General features: G+C 43.1%; 1 protein-coding gene across 1 annotated transcript in view; it reads right to left on the bottom strand.

Annotated features, from left to right (window-relative positions):
* Positions 1 to 9,589, bottom strand: part of FBP2 (fructose-bisphosphatase 2) — a 43,541-nt gene extending 33,952 nt beyond the window's left edge. The window contains exons 1-3 of the mRNA XM_043870486.1: positions 9,314 to 9,589; positions 4,141 to 4,303; positions 2,102 to 2,194 (exon numbers count right to left, since the gene is read on the bottom strand). Coding sequence (XP_043726421.1) covers positions 2,102 to 2,194; positions 4,141 to 4,303; positions 9,314 to 9,483 — 426 coding nt within the window. The 5' untranslated portion in view covers positions 9,484 to 9,589. The remainder of the gene's footprint in view (positions 1 to 2,101; positions 2,195 to 4,140; positions 4,304 to 9,313) is intronic.
* Positions 9,590 to 17,743: the final 8,154 nt, after the last annotated feature.

The raw sequence follows: 17,743 nt of genomic DNA, 5'->3' as shown, positions 1-17,743 counted from the left end.
TTATATATAATAATATCCCTCTTTTTTTTTTGTTTCAGACTCCATTTTTTTTAGAACAGTTTTAGAATCTCAGAAAAAATGTGGGAAAGAAATAGAGATTTCCAACATATCCCCTGTCTGCACACATGCACAGCCTCCTTCATTATTCCTTTTCATTTTTAAATCAGTTGGTTTTAAGACGCTATTAAGACCATCATAAAAAAGGAAAAGGCAAAAACGTTTGCAGATTATACATAGAATAAGGGATGAATATTCAGAATATATAAAGAACTCACACAGCTTAATGGCAAAAAACACAAACAATCTGACCAAATAGACATTTTTCCAAAGAAGACATACAAAGGGTCCACAGGTACATGAAAAGGTGTCCAACATCACTAACCGTCAGGGAAAGGCAGATCAAAACCACAATGAGATATCACCTCACACCTGCCAGGACTAAGTAAAAAGATGAGAGAGGACACATGTTGGTGAGGATGTGGAGAAAACGGAACCCTTGTGCACTGCCTGTAGGAATGTAAACTGATACAGCCACTACGGAAAACAGTGTGGTGGTTCTTCAGAAAACTAAAAATAGAGCTATATAATTTCCAGGAATTATACTTTTGGGTATACACATGAAGGAAATGAAATCACTATTTCAAATATGCATATATATATGTATACATATGTATACATATATATATATGAAAGTGAAAGTGAAGTCACTCAGTCGTGTCTGACTCTTTGTGACCCCATGGACTATAGCCTACTAGGTTCCACTGTCCATGGATTTTCCAGGCAAGAATGCTGGAGTGGGTTGCCGTTTCCTTCTCCAGGAGGTCTTCCCAACCCAGGGATTGAACCTGGGTCTCCTGCATTGTAGGCAGATGCTTTACTGTCTGAGCCACCGGGGAAGTCATATATATATATATATATATATATATATATATATACACACACACATAAAATTCAGCCATGAAAAAGAGGGAAATCCTGCAATTTGTGATGATATGAATGAACTTTGACAGTGTTATGCTAAATGAAATAAGTCAGAGAAAGATAAGTACTATGTGATCTCATTTATATGTGGACTCAAAGAAAAAAAAAAAACAGCTCATAGAACAGATTGGTGGTTGCCAGAATCAGGGGATGGAGGTAGGTGAAGTGAGTGAAGGTGGTCAAAGGTACAAACGTCCAGTTATAAAATAAATAAGTCCTTGGGATGTAATGGATGGCATGGTGACTACAGTTAACAATACCACACTGTATATTTGAAAGCTGCTATGAAATTTCCCTGGTGACTCAGATGATAAAGAATCTGACTGCAATGTGGGAGACCCAGGTTCGATTCCTGGGTCAGGAAGATCTGGAGAAGAGGATAGCAACCCTCTCCAGTATTCTTGCCTGGAGAACTCCATGGACAGAGGAGCCTGGTGGGCTACAATCTATGGGGTGGCAAAGAGTCAGACATGACTGAGCAACTAATGTGAGAGTAGATCTTGAAAGTTCTCATCACAAGAACAAAAAACTGTAACTACTGAGGGGATGGATATTGACTATTTCATTGAATTTTGCCAACAACCTCAATGAGCCTGGAAGCAAGCTCTTCTCAATAGAAGACCAGGCCAGCTGACACCCAGATTTGGGCCTTATCAGATAGAGCTCAGCCATGCTGTCAGACTTCTGACCCAAGAACTGGGACACAATAAATGGGTGTTGTTTTAAACCTCTAAATGCGTGTGAATTGTCACAGCAGCAACAGAAAATGAATGCAATAAGATTTGAGATACCTAAGGAAGGAACACAGGGGCCTTCGGATGTCGCTTGGAACCTAACTCCATGTCTGGCATTTGTATCGCATCCAGATTTTCAAAACAAGGTCGCATGTATCCTCTCACCCTACCTCCCCATGAACACTGAGAAGAGGGTGAAGGGAAAAGACCAACTCAGGCCTTCAGTGAGGATCCTGAGGCAGAGGGAGGTTCGTAGCTTGCCTGCCATGGTGTGTCTGCTGAGTGGGAGGACAAAGGTTAGAACTCCAGACTCGTGGCTCCGAGCCCAGGAACCTTCCTGAAACCACCAGAGGAAGGAGGTGTTAAAGAGCAGACTGTTTGCTCACCTTTCTGTAGATGGCAAATATGGTTCCAATGGAAGCCAGGCAGTCGATGTTGGAAGATCCGTCCAGTGGGTCAAAGCAGACCACGTATTTCCCCTACATGCACAGAGGGCAGAACACCTGATCAACACAGGTCAACACACTGTGTAAGTCAACACCCTGTTCCAGTCAACACACTCTGTAAGTGGATGAGTCTGGCAGGTAACACCCCATCAAAAGCGATTTAGAGCAAAGGGATATCCTTATCAAAAACTACAATTACTTAGGAATGCAGAGCATATCCACATATATTAATTGTGCAGTTCAGAGCTCATTTGCCCATAAATAGATTAGCTGATGCTAATGGAGGTCCCATCTACCCTCAAATATCTTTGCTCCCACCTACCCTGGCTTCATCCTCCCCTCCTACCTGGGACCACTGGGAACTCGGAATTGCTGAAAGTGCAAGAGGAAACCAGGTCTGAACTGGGCACTGTGCTGGAAGGAGTTGGAGAAGCTGAAGATAAACTTGGACAAGTTCTACCTAAGTCCATAGTAAGGTCATTATTGAATTGTTGATACATCGAGCTTCTCCCAAGACAGGCTTTCTTCATTTTGGCACATTGTTACCAAAAGAAAACTTCAGAACAAGGTCCCTGGGCCTCTGGGCCTCTCTTATTAAGATAGCAGCTGTATGTAAGTGCAACAGCAGAATAAAAGTATTCCTTTGGGTTTTGCTGCATCCACCTTTCCTTTCTGATGTGAAGACCAGAAGACAGACCAGGTGGGGTCCTGAGATACCAGGTCCCTCATGTCTACCCACACTGCTGTCACAGACAACTTGGTAGAAAGAAATCACCAGATACTTTTTATAGACCTCTTAGGTACAAGGTTCTGTGAGAGCTTTAATGATGGGGACGAGGGTCTCCTGGCTCATTAAATACTGCCAGCACAACATCAAGTAAAATGGGAATCATTTCTCCCACTGCTTAGCTACTTTACCCCTGACTTTCCAATGAGTACTGCCCTAGCTTAATTTGTCTTTCCTTTCTTTCCTTCCTTCTTTCTTTCTCAATAGAAGGTAGGGGTGGGGGAGTGGAATCCATAAACTTGGAAATCTTTCATTCTCCCTGTAGATAATCCAAATCAGCCCATTCATTCATGCATGCATTCAGCAGTTATTTGTTCAATGTCAAGCACACAATGGAGAATGTTCAGAAGCTGCTGTGACAGTTGAGTTGAAAATAACAGGTGTGACTTAGCCTGAATTACGTGAGACAACAAATACAAAGGGCTTTTGCACAGTCCCCAGTATACAGTAAGTGTTTAATAAATTTGCCTTTACTTTTTCCATCCTTTCAGCTAATCATAAAGAAATGGCATCTTGTCCCAAGACCCAGTGCATAAAACAAGAGCCAACAGTGCTGACATTTATTTGGTATTACTGTATTGCAACTGAACATGGGTTGAATTTTTGGCCACGAATTTTTTAAAAAATAAACTGTGGAACCATACTGAATATAGACCCTCCCCAGGCATGCCATGAGCTAAACAAGTTTACCATTGTATTAAGGCAAGAGCAACAATCTTTACAATTTCTTTTCTGTTTTAGTCTAACAGATTGTCAGGCCTGAAGAAATCTCTGCTAGAACCAAACCCCCTTGGGGAAGGGGTGAGGATTGTGGGGATGAGAAGAGTAAAAGACCAAAAATATCGCTCTTTCCAGGAACTCTGCTTTTTACTGGATCTGATTATCAAGCTCCAAAACGTTGGGATTTGTTACACTAGGTGAAAACCCAAAATGAACCCTGTCCACTGATAAGTTTCGGTAAAGCACTGATATATTTCCTGAATGAATCACTTCCTTATTATGGAGTCTTTTCGACCAGACAGCATAAAACTTCAAAGTGAAGAAATATGCAAGCCATCGTTTCTGGAAAACAAAAATTAAGCAATTGAGGAAAATCCCAGAAACTAAAAGCAAGGCAATCCAAGATTCTTCCCAGTTCTGTTGCGCCCTCTAATGGTGAATAGAAGAACCTCAGCCCGGCGGCCACACGTACCCTCTTCTCCTTGGAGGTGATAATGGCCTCTTTATTCTCTTCCGACACCAGGACGCAGGTGCTGTAGGAGGACTGGAGCATGTTGATCACCAGGGCGTTGGATAACACGTCCAGTTTCTTCACCTCATCCCCCGTCACGTTCACGCTTCCCGCGATTCCGTACCTAAGACAGCAAAAAGCTGGAGGAAATCAGGAAGGGAGCCCAGACTCCAGCGAACATGCCAGGACGCCAAGACACCTCCCCTGTATTCCTATTTTCCCTTCATGGCTCCAGGGTCTCCAGATTATAAATATGACCGAGTGCGTCCTGTCTCACAGCGCTGGTTCTTAACCCTGACTCGGAGCCACTGTTGCAAGTCCCTAGTCACTCCAGTAACACTATAGAATTCAATCTTACTAATGTACAGCTCTGCCCCACCCCCGCCTCCCTCAGGGCCCTGAAAGATGGAGGGGGAGTTCATAAAGTCAGACACATCACCATAATTAAAAACTTTTAAAAGTAAAGGACTGTGGGTTTCCAGCCTTGGAATTTCTAGTATTTGTTGATTATCCTCAAATAGTGGCCTGTTGGGCTGAATTAAAAACTGTTCTGCTGGCAGCCTGGCATTACTTGAATAAAGAAGGAAATTAGGGATAAAATTTAATTTGGTTCTTTATTACCATTACCAAGCAATATAAGAAAGAGTGCCAGTGTAAAAATTCTATTTGGGTGCTTTGGGTTATAGAGGATTGCTATCTAAAGTCTCCAGCTCCCGTCCTCGTGGGTAGGAACCTTCTAAAAAGCCAGTCAGATCACCCCCATCTCTCCCAGAGTCCCCAAGTCCCCCATACTTGGCTTCAGACCCCATCAAGGAAGCCCTGGCCCCACACTTGGCCTTGCCTCTTAGCCTTTCACCCTCAGCCTCTGGAAGCCTGCGTGGGCACACGCCTGCCTTCCATGGACTCCTGGTTCACTGTCCCCGGGCTCCATGCTCTTCTCTCACTCCCCTCCAGCCTTCCACATTCCAACAGCCGCAAACGTCCTGAGGCCACCGGCACCCCGCAAGCTGCTTCTCTCCTTCCCACCTTCAGTCATGGGGTGTCCCCCCACCCCATGGGAGTGCTTTCTGCCCACCGACAGCTTAGCCCTCCTAACCCCTTCTAGAAGCTTCCCTGGTCCCACCACATACCAGGCCTTCCACGGCAGCTCACAGTCTGTTCATAGGAATGTCCTCCCTGCTGGACTGTCTGCTCACTGCAGGCAAGGGCTATGACTCACTGTGCCTGTTTCCACAGTGCTCAGAGGCTCAGTACACCTTCTCTGAATTACAAAGAATGGATGGCAGGAAAGTAATTCCTGCCTCTCCTTTTTGTTAACACCGTTTATTTATTGAAGGATTCTTCAAGTGTTTCTAACAAGTAGCCAGGGTTGAGAGCCACTGATTTACCCTAAACCGGGAGACAACTCATTTCCCATCCCTTTTCCCCGACTGACAACATCTCCCCTCTCCCCAACAGGTGTCCCCCATTACTTGATGTCTGATGTGATGAGCTCTGCCTTGGAAAATGATACTGGTAGGCTGACCTCAAAGACTGTACCTCCTGCTTCAAAATAAAAGCAAACAAACACACAACAGTGACAAAACTAGACTGTTCTGCGTCAGCATTTACAGCATTCACAAACCCTGGAAACTCAGTTTTCCTGTTTAATGCAGCTTCTACTGGAGAATGAAAAGCTGGGGTGCCTGGGGCCTGTGGGTGATGGGGAAGAGAAACAGGCTCTCTGTTCTGTGTTTTGCAAACACCTCTCCCCAACACCACACTAACCCTGCCCTTACTCTACCCCTCAGCCCACCCTGTGCACCCTCCTTGCAGGAACTGGGCATATTGCTCTATCTCCCTCCCTCCCCACAGTCCCTCCATCAACACCTCTCCTTTCAGAAAGAATGGAAGCTCATTCACAAGAGATCTAATTGCCTGACAACTGCTCCAAGTTAGATCATGGACAGGAAAATGCTTTTATCTTCTTACTGCTTTTACTAACATTAAAATTTTACTGACAAATTTTAAATGAATTTTTCTGCATTTTGACATTAGGAAGCTGTGGAGAGGATTCTGGGGTCAGCATTCCCTTCTTCCTACAGCAGGAAGCAGAGAAAAAAAAGAAAAATATGAGACTTTCTGATTAGTTTTGCATTTATGGAGCATGTGCCTAGAAATATCTTCCAAAAAAGAGGAAGCAGAGGAATGAGGGGCTTGAAGCCCCCTGAATGGGAAAGCGACAGAAATATCTGAATTGGCAGAACACATGGTCTCTGCCTAACTGAAGAATCCTGCCTCTACCCTCCGATCAAGTGTGAAAGTCTGACATTTTGTTTCCACGGGCTGCGCCCGCCATCTAGTGGTCAGTTGGCAACATCAACCTGCTAGCCCGCAAATTTCCCCAGGTTTGGACCTGAGTTTGAGCAATCTCCAGGAGTTGGTGATGGACAGGGAAGTCTGGCGTGCTGCAGTCCATGGGGTCGCAAAGAGCCGGATTTGACTGAGCGACTTAACTGAACTGGACTTGGAACCCAACAACCTCAGATATGCAGATGATACCACTCTAATGGCAGAAAGGGAAACAGAACTACAGAGCCTCTTGGTGAGGATGAAAGAGGAGAGTGAAAAAGCTGGCTTGAAACTCAACATCCAAAAAACTAAGATTATGGCATTCTGTCCCATCACTTCATGGCAAATAGTTGAGGAAAAAAGTGGAAACCATAGCAGATTTTATTTTCCTGGGCTCCAGAATCACTGCAGCCACAAAATCAAAAGACACTTGCTCCTTGAAAGAAAAGTTATGACAAATCTAAACAGCATATTCAAAAGCAGAGACATCACTTTGCCAACCAAGGTCTGTATATTCAAAGCTATGGTTTTTCCAGTAGTCATGTATGGATGTGAGAGTTGGACTATAAAGAAAGCTGAGTGCTGAAGAATTGATGCTTTTGAACTGTGGTGTTGGAGAAGATTCTTGAGAGTCCCTTGGACAGAAAGGAAATCAAACCAGTCAATTCTTAAGGAAATCAACACTGAATATTCATTGGAAGGACTGATGCTGAAGCTGAAGCTCCAGTACTTTGGCCATCTGATGTGAAAAGCCGACTTATTGGAAAAGACCCTGATGCTGGGAAAGATTGAGGGCAGGGGGAGAAAGGGATGACAGAGGATAAGATGGTCAGATGGCATCATCAGCTCAAGGGACAAGACTTTGAGCAAACTCCAGGAGATGGTGAAGGACAGGGAAGCCTAGCATGCTGCAGTCCGTGGAGTCTAAGAGTCGGACATGACTGAGCGACTGAACAACAACAAATAATGAGCACTTACTGAGCATTTATTATGGGGCTGGCAATGTCAAAATCATCATCACATGGACTTACTAAGCCTTATAACAGCCCCACAAGTTAGTTAGAGGATATTAGTATCCAAGCCATTTTACATTTTTACAGGCCTTAGCGAGAGTGGGCCATTGATTTTAATCAGATGGTATGAAAAACCAAGTCAGAGGAACACCTGAATTATCCAATCCCTAAGTCCACTTCCTCTGGACACTACATGACCATGAAGTCAGAGTTCTGCTGCAATTAGCCATAACCCCTGCCCTGCCCAGCCCCCTGCACAAGGGAGCCCATTCACTTGAGTAACACTCAGCAGGCAGCCCAGGGAACTACTCTACACACAGCCCGGCTCACCATCAGGCAGGCGCAGAACAGAGGCAAGTGGCTGTGGCTCACACTCACGAAGGTCCTTAAAGGTGGAGTCGGTCATTACTGCCAAGCGAGGTACTAAGACAGTTAAAGCAATACACAGAGAGAGGGGAAGCCAGTCACAATCTCCTCTGACTTGGAGCTCATTACTGGGTTACTGGGTCACGAAACCTCACATTAATATAAATAAATTCTATAATTATCACATTGTTTTTGGTATTAAAAGTGCTAAGTTGTTAAGAATAAATATTTTTTACTTTTTTTTTGGTCCCTTGGCTGCCAGGATCTTAGTTCCCTGACCAGGGATTGAACCCATGCACCCTGCAATGGAAGCACAGAGTCTTAATCACTGAACCGTCAGGGAATGCCCAAGAATAAATATTTTAAATTATTGGAATTGGCTATTTCTTCATTTTGGAATAATAATAATAATCAATAATAGATCTCTTCATCTTCTGAGAGGACCTCCATTGGAATTGCTACCAGGAAAGTGGAAACCCAAAGACTGCTCCTTTTCACCACAGACTGGAACCGGACCCTCGGCTGTGAGGATCAGCGGCACAGCCTGAACTTGGCCTCCTGGGCTTGGGTGAAGCTCCAAGAGAGCAAAGTGGAAGAAGGCTCTTCATTCCCCGCTCCCAGGCCAGCACCTCCCAGCGTCCTGCATACCAAGTGGACAGAAGCTTGAGTCACAGAGAAGAAATAACAACTGGTTTTAAAAGCAAAACGCTTCTTTCAGTGATTAACAGGAGATGGATGACGGGCCTTAAGATTTGGTAAATGAGAGAAAGAAAGATTCGGTAAATGATTTCTAGCTCCTGACAACTATGGGCAAAGGCCGTGACGATAAAACCGCTCCTATCTGCCCAGGGCGTCAGGAATCGTCTCAAGTCTCCCGGCGGTCGCTTTGTGCCAGTGAGAATGCAAATAAGAGTCACCTTGTCAGAGGTGGGCTTCCCTGTTGGCTCAGAGGGTGAAGAATCTGCCTGCCATGCACGACACCCAAGTTCAATCCCTGGGTCGGGAAGATCCCCTGGTGAAGGAAAGGGCAACCCACTCCAGTATTCTTGCCTAGAAAATTCTGTGGACAGTGGAGAGTGGTGGGCTACAATCCATGGGGTTGCAAAGAGTCGGACATGACCAAACAACTAACAGATTTCAGATTTAATATGTTTTCATGGAACAAGCCCCCGAGCTTGTTGTCATTAGAATACACAGCGACTGGAAAAATGATGCTTTTTTTCCTCCATAGAATGTCTCCAAGAATTTTGTGTCTTTCCTGAAACAAGTCAAAGGCCCTCTTATCAAAGCACACCTGGCAGAAACTTGAAAGACCATTTCCCTGCAGGGCGCGCAGGTTAATACTTTTGACCCAGCTTCCGGCCCAGACTCCTGCAGCTCTACCCACCCCCACCGGGCCGGGGTCGCAACGGGATCTCACTCACAGGTTGGCCAGGCCCGCCTTGCGCACGGCCGAGGAAATGGCTTTGATGGCCGTCAGCATGGAGTTGAGTAGCTGCGTGAGCTCCCCGGTGCCTTTGGCCTGACGCCCCTTTTCCATAACGTAGCGGGTCAGGGTAAGCATGTCCGTTTCGAAGGGGCTTCTGTCCCCCATGGCGGCGGGTAAATTTTCAGATTCTTTTCTCACTGCAGAAGAAAGCCTTATCTCTAAGGGCTGATCAGTGCCTCTGCAGTTTCAGAGCTGATTAGAAATCTGTACCCTGGTGCCAGGACCTTTAAGGGAAAGTGCCTCAGACCACGTGGTTGAGATCACTGGGCGAGCCCTCAAGGAAATCTCTCCGGCTGGCTGACCTGAAGGCTGCCAAGGCCTATAAGTCAGCTGTAAATAGAACCTGGAACACAGACCTGCTTTTTCTTGATGAACTTTTTTTCTTTAAGGACCCTAAGAAGCAATCGTTTGGTAACAGGTAGGAGATGAGAAATCCAGCCACTAGAAAAATGATTCATAAAACTCTTATTCAAAGACTCAAAAGCATTCTTCACATGTATTTCCTGCAGGGTTTCATTCCTTCATGGGGCAGGAGTCAGATTGGCAGATAACTTATCTGGGGTATAGGTCACATAACAAAATATTGGCAATCCGCTTAGCCAGGTTCCTTTCGTATGTTTGAAAAGGATGCTTTTTAATTCCAAAAGGCTTATGTGACTGAATGGATATTTATAGTTGATATTCAAATCTGGAAGAAAGAAATATTCCCAGCACAGTGCCTAACACCAGAGTTACTTTATTAATTCTTTATTTTTTCAATTTCTCTACATTTGTATTTTCAAAACAAAAATAATACTTGCTTATTGGAAAGGAAACACTATGGAAACGGACCGTCCCCTAAACCACCCCCTAGAAATAGCTGCGTTAGAGCTGGTGGGGTCTGTATTGGTAATGGGCTTCCTTGTGGCTCAAACAGTAAAAAATTTGCCTGCAGTGAAGGAGACCTGGGTTCAGTCCCTGGACTGGGAAGATCCCCTGGAGGAGGGCATGGTAACCCACTCCAGTATTCTGGCCTGGAGAATCCCCATGGACAGAGGAGCCTGGGAGGCTATAGTCCATGGGGTCGCAAAGAGTCAGACACGGCTGAGCAGCTAAGCACACACAGTATAAGTAATAGGCACCTCGGGCAGGGGTGTGGGTGGGGTCTGCATAGGGTGGTCCAAGCACTGTCTCTAGGAGCAGAGAGAACCTGGCTCCAGGTTCCAGGCTAACCATCTGCTAGTTGTACAATTTGGAAAAGCTCCTGAAGCCACAGTTTCCTCACTTATAAGTGGTGAAAACAATAAAACATCTACCTTTACAGATTGTGAGGCTTAACGTGATAAGGTATGCTTGTCACACAGTAGGTGCCCAATACTGGTTAATTACTATTACCCTTCCAATTTTTTGATGTCTGTATCACTATTATGTATACATATACAGTTTCATTTTACAAAATAGGACAATATGCACATTGCTGGGCAATTTGATTTTTTCCTTTGACAGTTACTTCAATTGGAATGTGTTTAGCTGCAAGTAATAGAAAATGAAGAGTGATTTAAATATGTGGGAAGTCTCACATATTTTTCTCATATTTTCTCCGAGGCAGCAGCTGGCACTCATTTAGCTGGTCAAAAGTTCCATTAGGAACCCCTCTGTCTCCTCTCTGTAATCCTTGGCCAGTGGGCTTTTGCCTCCATGCTTACCATCTCATGGGCACAAAATGGGCACTGCAGCTCCAAACATCTAGCGCACATTGAAGATTCAGAGAGGAGAAGGCAGCTTCAACCACATTAGTTCTCTTTTATTAGGAAATAAGTAATTCCCCAGAAACATCCATCACCACCCCTCACTGCTGTCCCGAATAACCTTCCACTTATGTAGCATTGGCCAGATGGGTGATGCTTTGCTGCAAGAGTTGGACACCGGTATTGAATATCCAGTCTTAAGTGTCTACCACAGCAAAACATCTTTGTGTCAATACACAGAGACATACCACACTCCCATGTGTGGACAGTTGGATTTTTTTTAAATGTTTGTTCTTCCAACAGTGCTGCACCAAGCTTCCTTACCTATGTGCCAGTGCTTCAGTAAGATACAGCTGGAGAAGACGAACTGCTGTGTCAGAGCATTTTAATTTTGACATCACCAGGATCTAAATTTCTTTAAGAACATAAGAAAACTTTCTTTTACTTCCCCAATAGTTTCTAGGAATTGTGAGGACTGTAGAATGGAACTTTCTTTGGTCCTCATGTATCATGTTGCCATCCATAAGTAATTCAGTTTTGTCCTTCACACGGGAGATCAACCATAATTCTTCAGACATAATTATAGAAAGGGCAGTGGCTGGATATTAGGCTATCTGGGTCAGCAGTTGGCTGTAACTGAAGAGACTGGTCTGGTTGCTTGGTTTCCAGGTTTCCTTTGAAGTTGAATGTCGTCATCTGATTAAGAGGGTTTCCCCCACGGTTGTACAAAACAATGCCACTCAGAGTGGACTGTCACATCTCTTCTAGAGAAATGAATGCGTATGTTCATGCCAAAACCCATTCATAAATATTTATGACAGCTCTATTTATAATTGTCAGAAACTGCTAACACCCAAATGCTCCTCAGTGGTGGTAAAGAAACTGTGGTATTAATAGATGCACAAAATAGAACAATATTCAGCAATGAAAAGGAACAAACTATTGGTACAAACTGCATGTGGCACTGGGATGAATCTCAGAGACATTATGCAGGGGAAGGAAGCCAAGCTTAAATGACTATATGCTGTATGATTCTGTTTATATGATATTCTCAAAAAAACAAAACTATAGTCAGAGACCAACTTCATTGTTGCCAGGTTAGTTGGTGTGGGCAGGGAGGATGGAACAGGGAATTCTTTGCTGATGAAACTGTTTTATATCCTGATTATGGTGATGGCAACTTGAACCTATACATGTGTCAAAATTCATAAAACTATTCATTTAAAAAGCATTATTTTATTGTAAAGTGAAACTCTATGCCTGTTAAACAATAACTCTCTCTTCCCCGCAATCCCTAGTCCCTGGCAACCAGCATTCTACTTTTGGTCTCTATAGATTTGATTATTCTAAGTACTTTATATAAGTGGAGTCATATAATATTTCTCATTTTGTGACTGGTTTATTTCACTCAGCATCATATTTTCAAGGTTCATCCATGTTGTAGCATGTGTCTGAATCTTCCTTTTTAAGGCTGAATGATATTCCACTGGTGGATATATCACATTTTGTTTACCCATTAATCCATTGAGGGACAGTTTGATTGCTTCCACCTTTTCCTATGAATAATGCTATCATGTCCATTGTAGGACAAATACATGTTCAAGTCCCTGCTTTCAGTTTTTTGAGAGTACATACTCAGAAGTAGAATTGCTGGGTCACATGATAACTCTGTGTTTAACTTCTTAAAGAATCACTGTACCATTTTCCACAGAAGCTGCACCATTTTACTTTCCCGCCAGCAGTGCACAAGAGTTCCAGTGTGTAGACATCTTTGCCAAGAATTTTTTTTTAAATTTATTTCTTTGTTTTTATTTTTGGCTGTGTCGGGTCTTTGTTGCTGCAAGCAGGCTTTCTCTGGTTGAGGTGAGTGGGGACTACTCTCTAGTTGCAATATGCAGCCTTCTTATTGCAGAGGCTTCTCTTGTTGCAGAGCATGGGCTCTACAGCACGTGGGCTTTAGTAGTCTTGGTGCACAGGCTTTGTTGCCTTATGGCATGTGAAATCTTCCCAGACCAGGGGTTGAATCTGTGTCTCCTGCATTAGCAGATGGATTCTTAACCACTGGACCAGCAGGGATGTCCATGTGTGTTTGTTTGTTTATTTTTAAATAACAGCCATCCTCATGGGTATGAAATGGTATCTTATTGTGTCTTTGGCATTTCCCTAATAATTTGTGATGCTCAGCATCTTTTCATGTACTTATTAGCCTTTGTAGTTTCCTTTTATTATGTTTTCTGAAAGTGTTTGTTCACAAGAGATTGGAAATGAAAGTAACAAACAGACTAGTGCTTTATCACAGGCACCCAGGGTAGATAATTTGAGGATAGGAGGGAGAATATTGGCTGGTGTCACCTCTAAGCAGTCAACCACTCATTTATAAAGGGATCCAAGGCAGGGGCTGCCAGCCTCCAGCCTGGGCTAGGCTGGAGCAGCAATCCCACCCCTTTGCAACTGCATTTAAATGTCAGAAGTTTGAGTTACCCAGTGGTCTAAGATTGCAGCTGATGACCTTTCAGCAAATGCCAAAGTTCTTTCAGGGCACATGACAGGGTGGAAACACATTAGGAGCTATGGTGAAAGCCTGGAGGAAGGGAGAAGAGCATCCAGATCACATTTATTTCAGTGCTAAGGATACACTGGTGACCACAAAGCTATCTCTGGCCTTGCTCTGTTTAGTGAAAAATGCTCACAGACTTAAGTCTAATAAAGAAAAGCAGACCCTTCTAATAGCTGGGATGATCTCATTTCTGCCTCAGGGCCCTTCACCCAAAGGCAGGGATCCAGAATGTGACTCTAGACTGTCAACTGAGGGACTATTCTTTGTTAGCAAAACTCTGCTAAGATGCTTTATGTATACTGTCTCATGTAATCCCAACATAGTTTCTTATTTTACTTTGTTTTTGAAATTTTCAATCAGAGAAGATTTTATTATAACAAAACATGTGTTTAATTGCTCAGTTGTGTCTGACTCTTTGCAACCCCATGGACTATATACCAGGCTCCTTTGTCCATGGAATTTTTCAGGCAAGAATATGAGAGTGGATTGCCATTTCCTGCTGGAGGGAATCTTCCTGACCCAGGGGTTGAACCCACGTCCCATGCATCTCCTGCATTGGCAGGTGGATTCTTTACCACTATGCCGCCTGGGAAGCCCTATCACAAGGCCATCAGGTAAAAATGGAAAAAAAAATTGTAATGCAAAAAATTATGCAATTATGGCAAAATGTGTCAGAATATCTACACACTTGTTGCCATAGGACTATAGTACTTACTATATACCTGAGCACTGACCATTGAATGCTGTGCTAAACTGCTTCACATAGGGACTGTTTCTTCGTGAGATCACATCTTCCTTTTCTCATGCCTCAGTGAAATCAGCTTGATGCTTAAGCATCAGCTTTGTAGGTTAACAGAAAACAAAGATAAAAAGTAAAGAATACAATTTCAACTTTACTATAACATAGTAATACCAAGTCTAGCTTTCAATGTATAAAAATATGAAGAAAGTGCTGTATACATTCTTCAAATGCAAAAATGAAGTTAAAGTGGGACTGGCATATGTTGGACCTATATTTTCTTTTCTTTTTTAAAATATTTACTTATATATCTGCATCGAGTCTTAGTTGCAGTTTGCAGATTTTTCTAGTTGCAGCACACCGGCTTTACAGAATGTGTGAACTCCCTAGCCAGGGATCAAACCAGAGTCCCCTGCATTGGAAGGCAGATTCTTAACCACTGATATGCATGTATGCTAAGTCACTTCAGTCATTTCCAACTCTTTGTGACCCTGTGGACTGTAGCCCTCCAGGCTCCTCTGTCCATGGGATTCTTCAGACCAGAATACAGAGTGGGTTGCCATGCCCTCCTCCAGGGGATCCTCCCAACACAGGGATGGAGTCTGCATCTCTTATATCTCCTGCATTGGCAAGTGGATTCTTTACCTCTGGTGCCACCTGGGAAGCCCTCTTAACCACTGGAACACCAGAGAAGTCCCTGGGCTTATATTTTAATTCTTTGGTACCCACTGCACCATTTACCTATATTCTCATGATACTATGCTGTTTGAAAAAAATTTTAAAGCTTTACTTTTTAGGGTAGTTTAGGTTGACAGCAAAATTGAGAGGAGGTACTGAGATTCCTCATTTCCCACTGTAACCACATGTGCATAGTCTCCCATGTTATCAGCATCACTCACCAGAATAGTATGGTATTTTGTTCACTTTTTTTTTTTTTTAATACAAAGAATGAACCTACATTAACACAGCGTTATCACTCAAAGACCATAATCTACCTTAAGGTCCACTCTTGGTGTAGATTCTGTGAGTCTGAACAAATGTATAATGACATACGCCTATTATGATAATATATGTGATATAGTATGTGGTATATGTCACACAGAATAGTTTCACTGCACTAAAAACCCTATGTGCTCTGCCTTTCATCTCGCCTCGCCACCTTACCCCTGACAACCACTGATATTCTTATTGCCTCCATAGTTTTGCTTTCTCCAGAATGTCAAATAATTAGAAGCATACAGAAGGTAGCCTTTTCAGATTGGCTGCTTTCATTTGGAAATAGGTGTTTAAGATCCCTTCCTGTCTTTTCATTGCTTGGGAGCTCATTTCTTTTAGCAATGAATAATTTCTTATTGTCTAGATGTACCACAGTTCAGTTATTCACTCACCTATGGAAGGACATCCTGGTTGCTGTTGCCTGTTCACCTTTATCAAAGATCAGTTGACTGTATTTGAGGGGTTCTATTTCTGATCTCTCTGTTCTGTTTCATTGTCTATTCTTTTGCCAATACCACATTGTCTTAATTACTATAGTTTTATCTTAAGTCTTCAAGTCAGGTAGCATCAGTCCTCCAGCTTTTTCTTCTCATTCAATATTGTGTCTCTCCATATAAATTTTAGAATCAATTTGACAATATTTATAAAATAACTTGTTTGGATTTTGACTGGAATTGCATTGAATGTATAGAACAAGTTGGAAAGACATGACATCTTGATAATATTGAGGCTTTCTATCCATTGATTTAGTTCTTTGATATCATTCATCAGAGTTTTAAGGTTTTGTTTGTTAGACTTACACTGTTTCATTTTTCAAGGTGTCAATATCAATAGAAATATTTCTAATTTCAAATTCTACCTGTTCATTATTGGTATGTAGGAAAACGGTTTACCTTTGTATAATATCCTTGAAGCCTGCAACCTTGCTATAATTGTTCAATAGTCCCAAGAGGGTTTTTTTGTGTGTGTGTGTGTATCAATTCTTTTGGATTTTCTACATAGACTACAATGTCATCTGTGAACAAAAGCACTTTTCTATCTTCCTTCCCAATCTGTGTATCTTTTATTTTCTTGCCATATTGCATTAGCAAGAAATTCCAGTATGACACTGAAAAAGAGAGATGAGAGGGAACATCCTTGCCTCGTACCTGATCTTAACAGGAAAGCTTTCAGCTTCTCATCATTAAATATGATATTATCTGTAGGGTTTTTGTAGATAATCTCTATCAATTGAGAAAATTCCCTTCTATCCCTGGTTTACTGAGAATTTCTATCTTAAATGGGTTTTGTCAAATGCTTTTTGTGCATCTATTGATGTGATTATGTGATTTTTCTTTCTTAGTCTGTTATGTGATGGATTACATTACTTAATTTTCAAATGTTGAGCCAGCCTTGCATACCTGTGTAAGTCCCACTTGGTCATGGTATATAATTATTTTTACAATTTTTTAATTTGATTTGCCAATATTTTGTTAAGAATTTTTGCATTGGGGTGGCCCTAAGATGGGCAGAGGAATAGGACGGGGAGACCACTTCCTCCCTGACAAATTCGTTGAAAGAACATTTGAATGCTGAGCAAATTCCACAAAACAACTTCTGAACGCTGGCAGAGGACATCAGGCACCCAGAAAGGCAGCCCATTGTCTTCAAAAGGAGGTAGGACAAAATATAAAAGATAAAAAGAGAGACAAAAGAGTTAGATATGGAGACCTGTCCCAGGAAGGGAGTCTTAAAAGAGGAGAAGTTTCCAAACACCAGGAAACCCTCTCACTGGCAGGTCTGTGGGGAGTTTTGGAATCTCAGAGGGCAACATAACTGGGAGGAAATAAATAAACGAAACCCACAGATTACGTGCCTATGGCAACTCCCAGCAGAGAAGTAGCCCAGATGCTCACATCTGCCACCATCAAGTGGGGGCTGAACAGGGAGGCATGGGTTGCATTGCTCAGGGTAGGAACTGGGCCTGAATGCCCTGAGGGCAATCTGAGGGAGCTAATGTGAGATAGCAACCCAAACTGTGGGGTAGCCAGAGAGAGGGGAGAAAAAGAGAGAGAAGAGAGAACTATCCTGAAAAAAGCCCTAACCTAACGCACTGCCTGGCCCGCTCGCAGAACAAAGGACTGAGCGAATAGCAGAAGAGAGCTAGCCGGTTGCAGACCGGCCCATCCCCCGCCAGAGGCAGGGAGGCAGGTGGGCGGAAGCCAGAGCCGGAAAGGGGCAATCTTGGCCTCAGAGACAGCATCCTCTACCAAATTGCAAGCAGGCTCCCAGTTGCTAACCAAGACTTCCTGGGATTCTGGACGGTTGACATCTGCCAGGAGGGTCACAGCCAGAGATCAGCTGCCC

This window comes from Cervus elaphus, chromosome 16 (assembly GCF_910594005.1).
Source record: "Cervus elaphus chromosome 16, mCerEla1.1, whole genome shotgun sequence".
In the NCBI taxonomy this organism is placed as follows: Eukaryota; Metazoa; Chordata; class Mammalia; order Artiodactyla; family Cervidae; genus Cervus; species Cervus elaphus.
The sequence above is the reverse complement of the archived record's forward strand: the minus strand, read 5'-3'. Positions and strand labels throughout refer to the sequence as shown.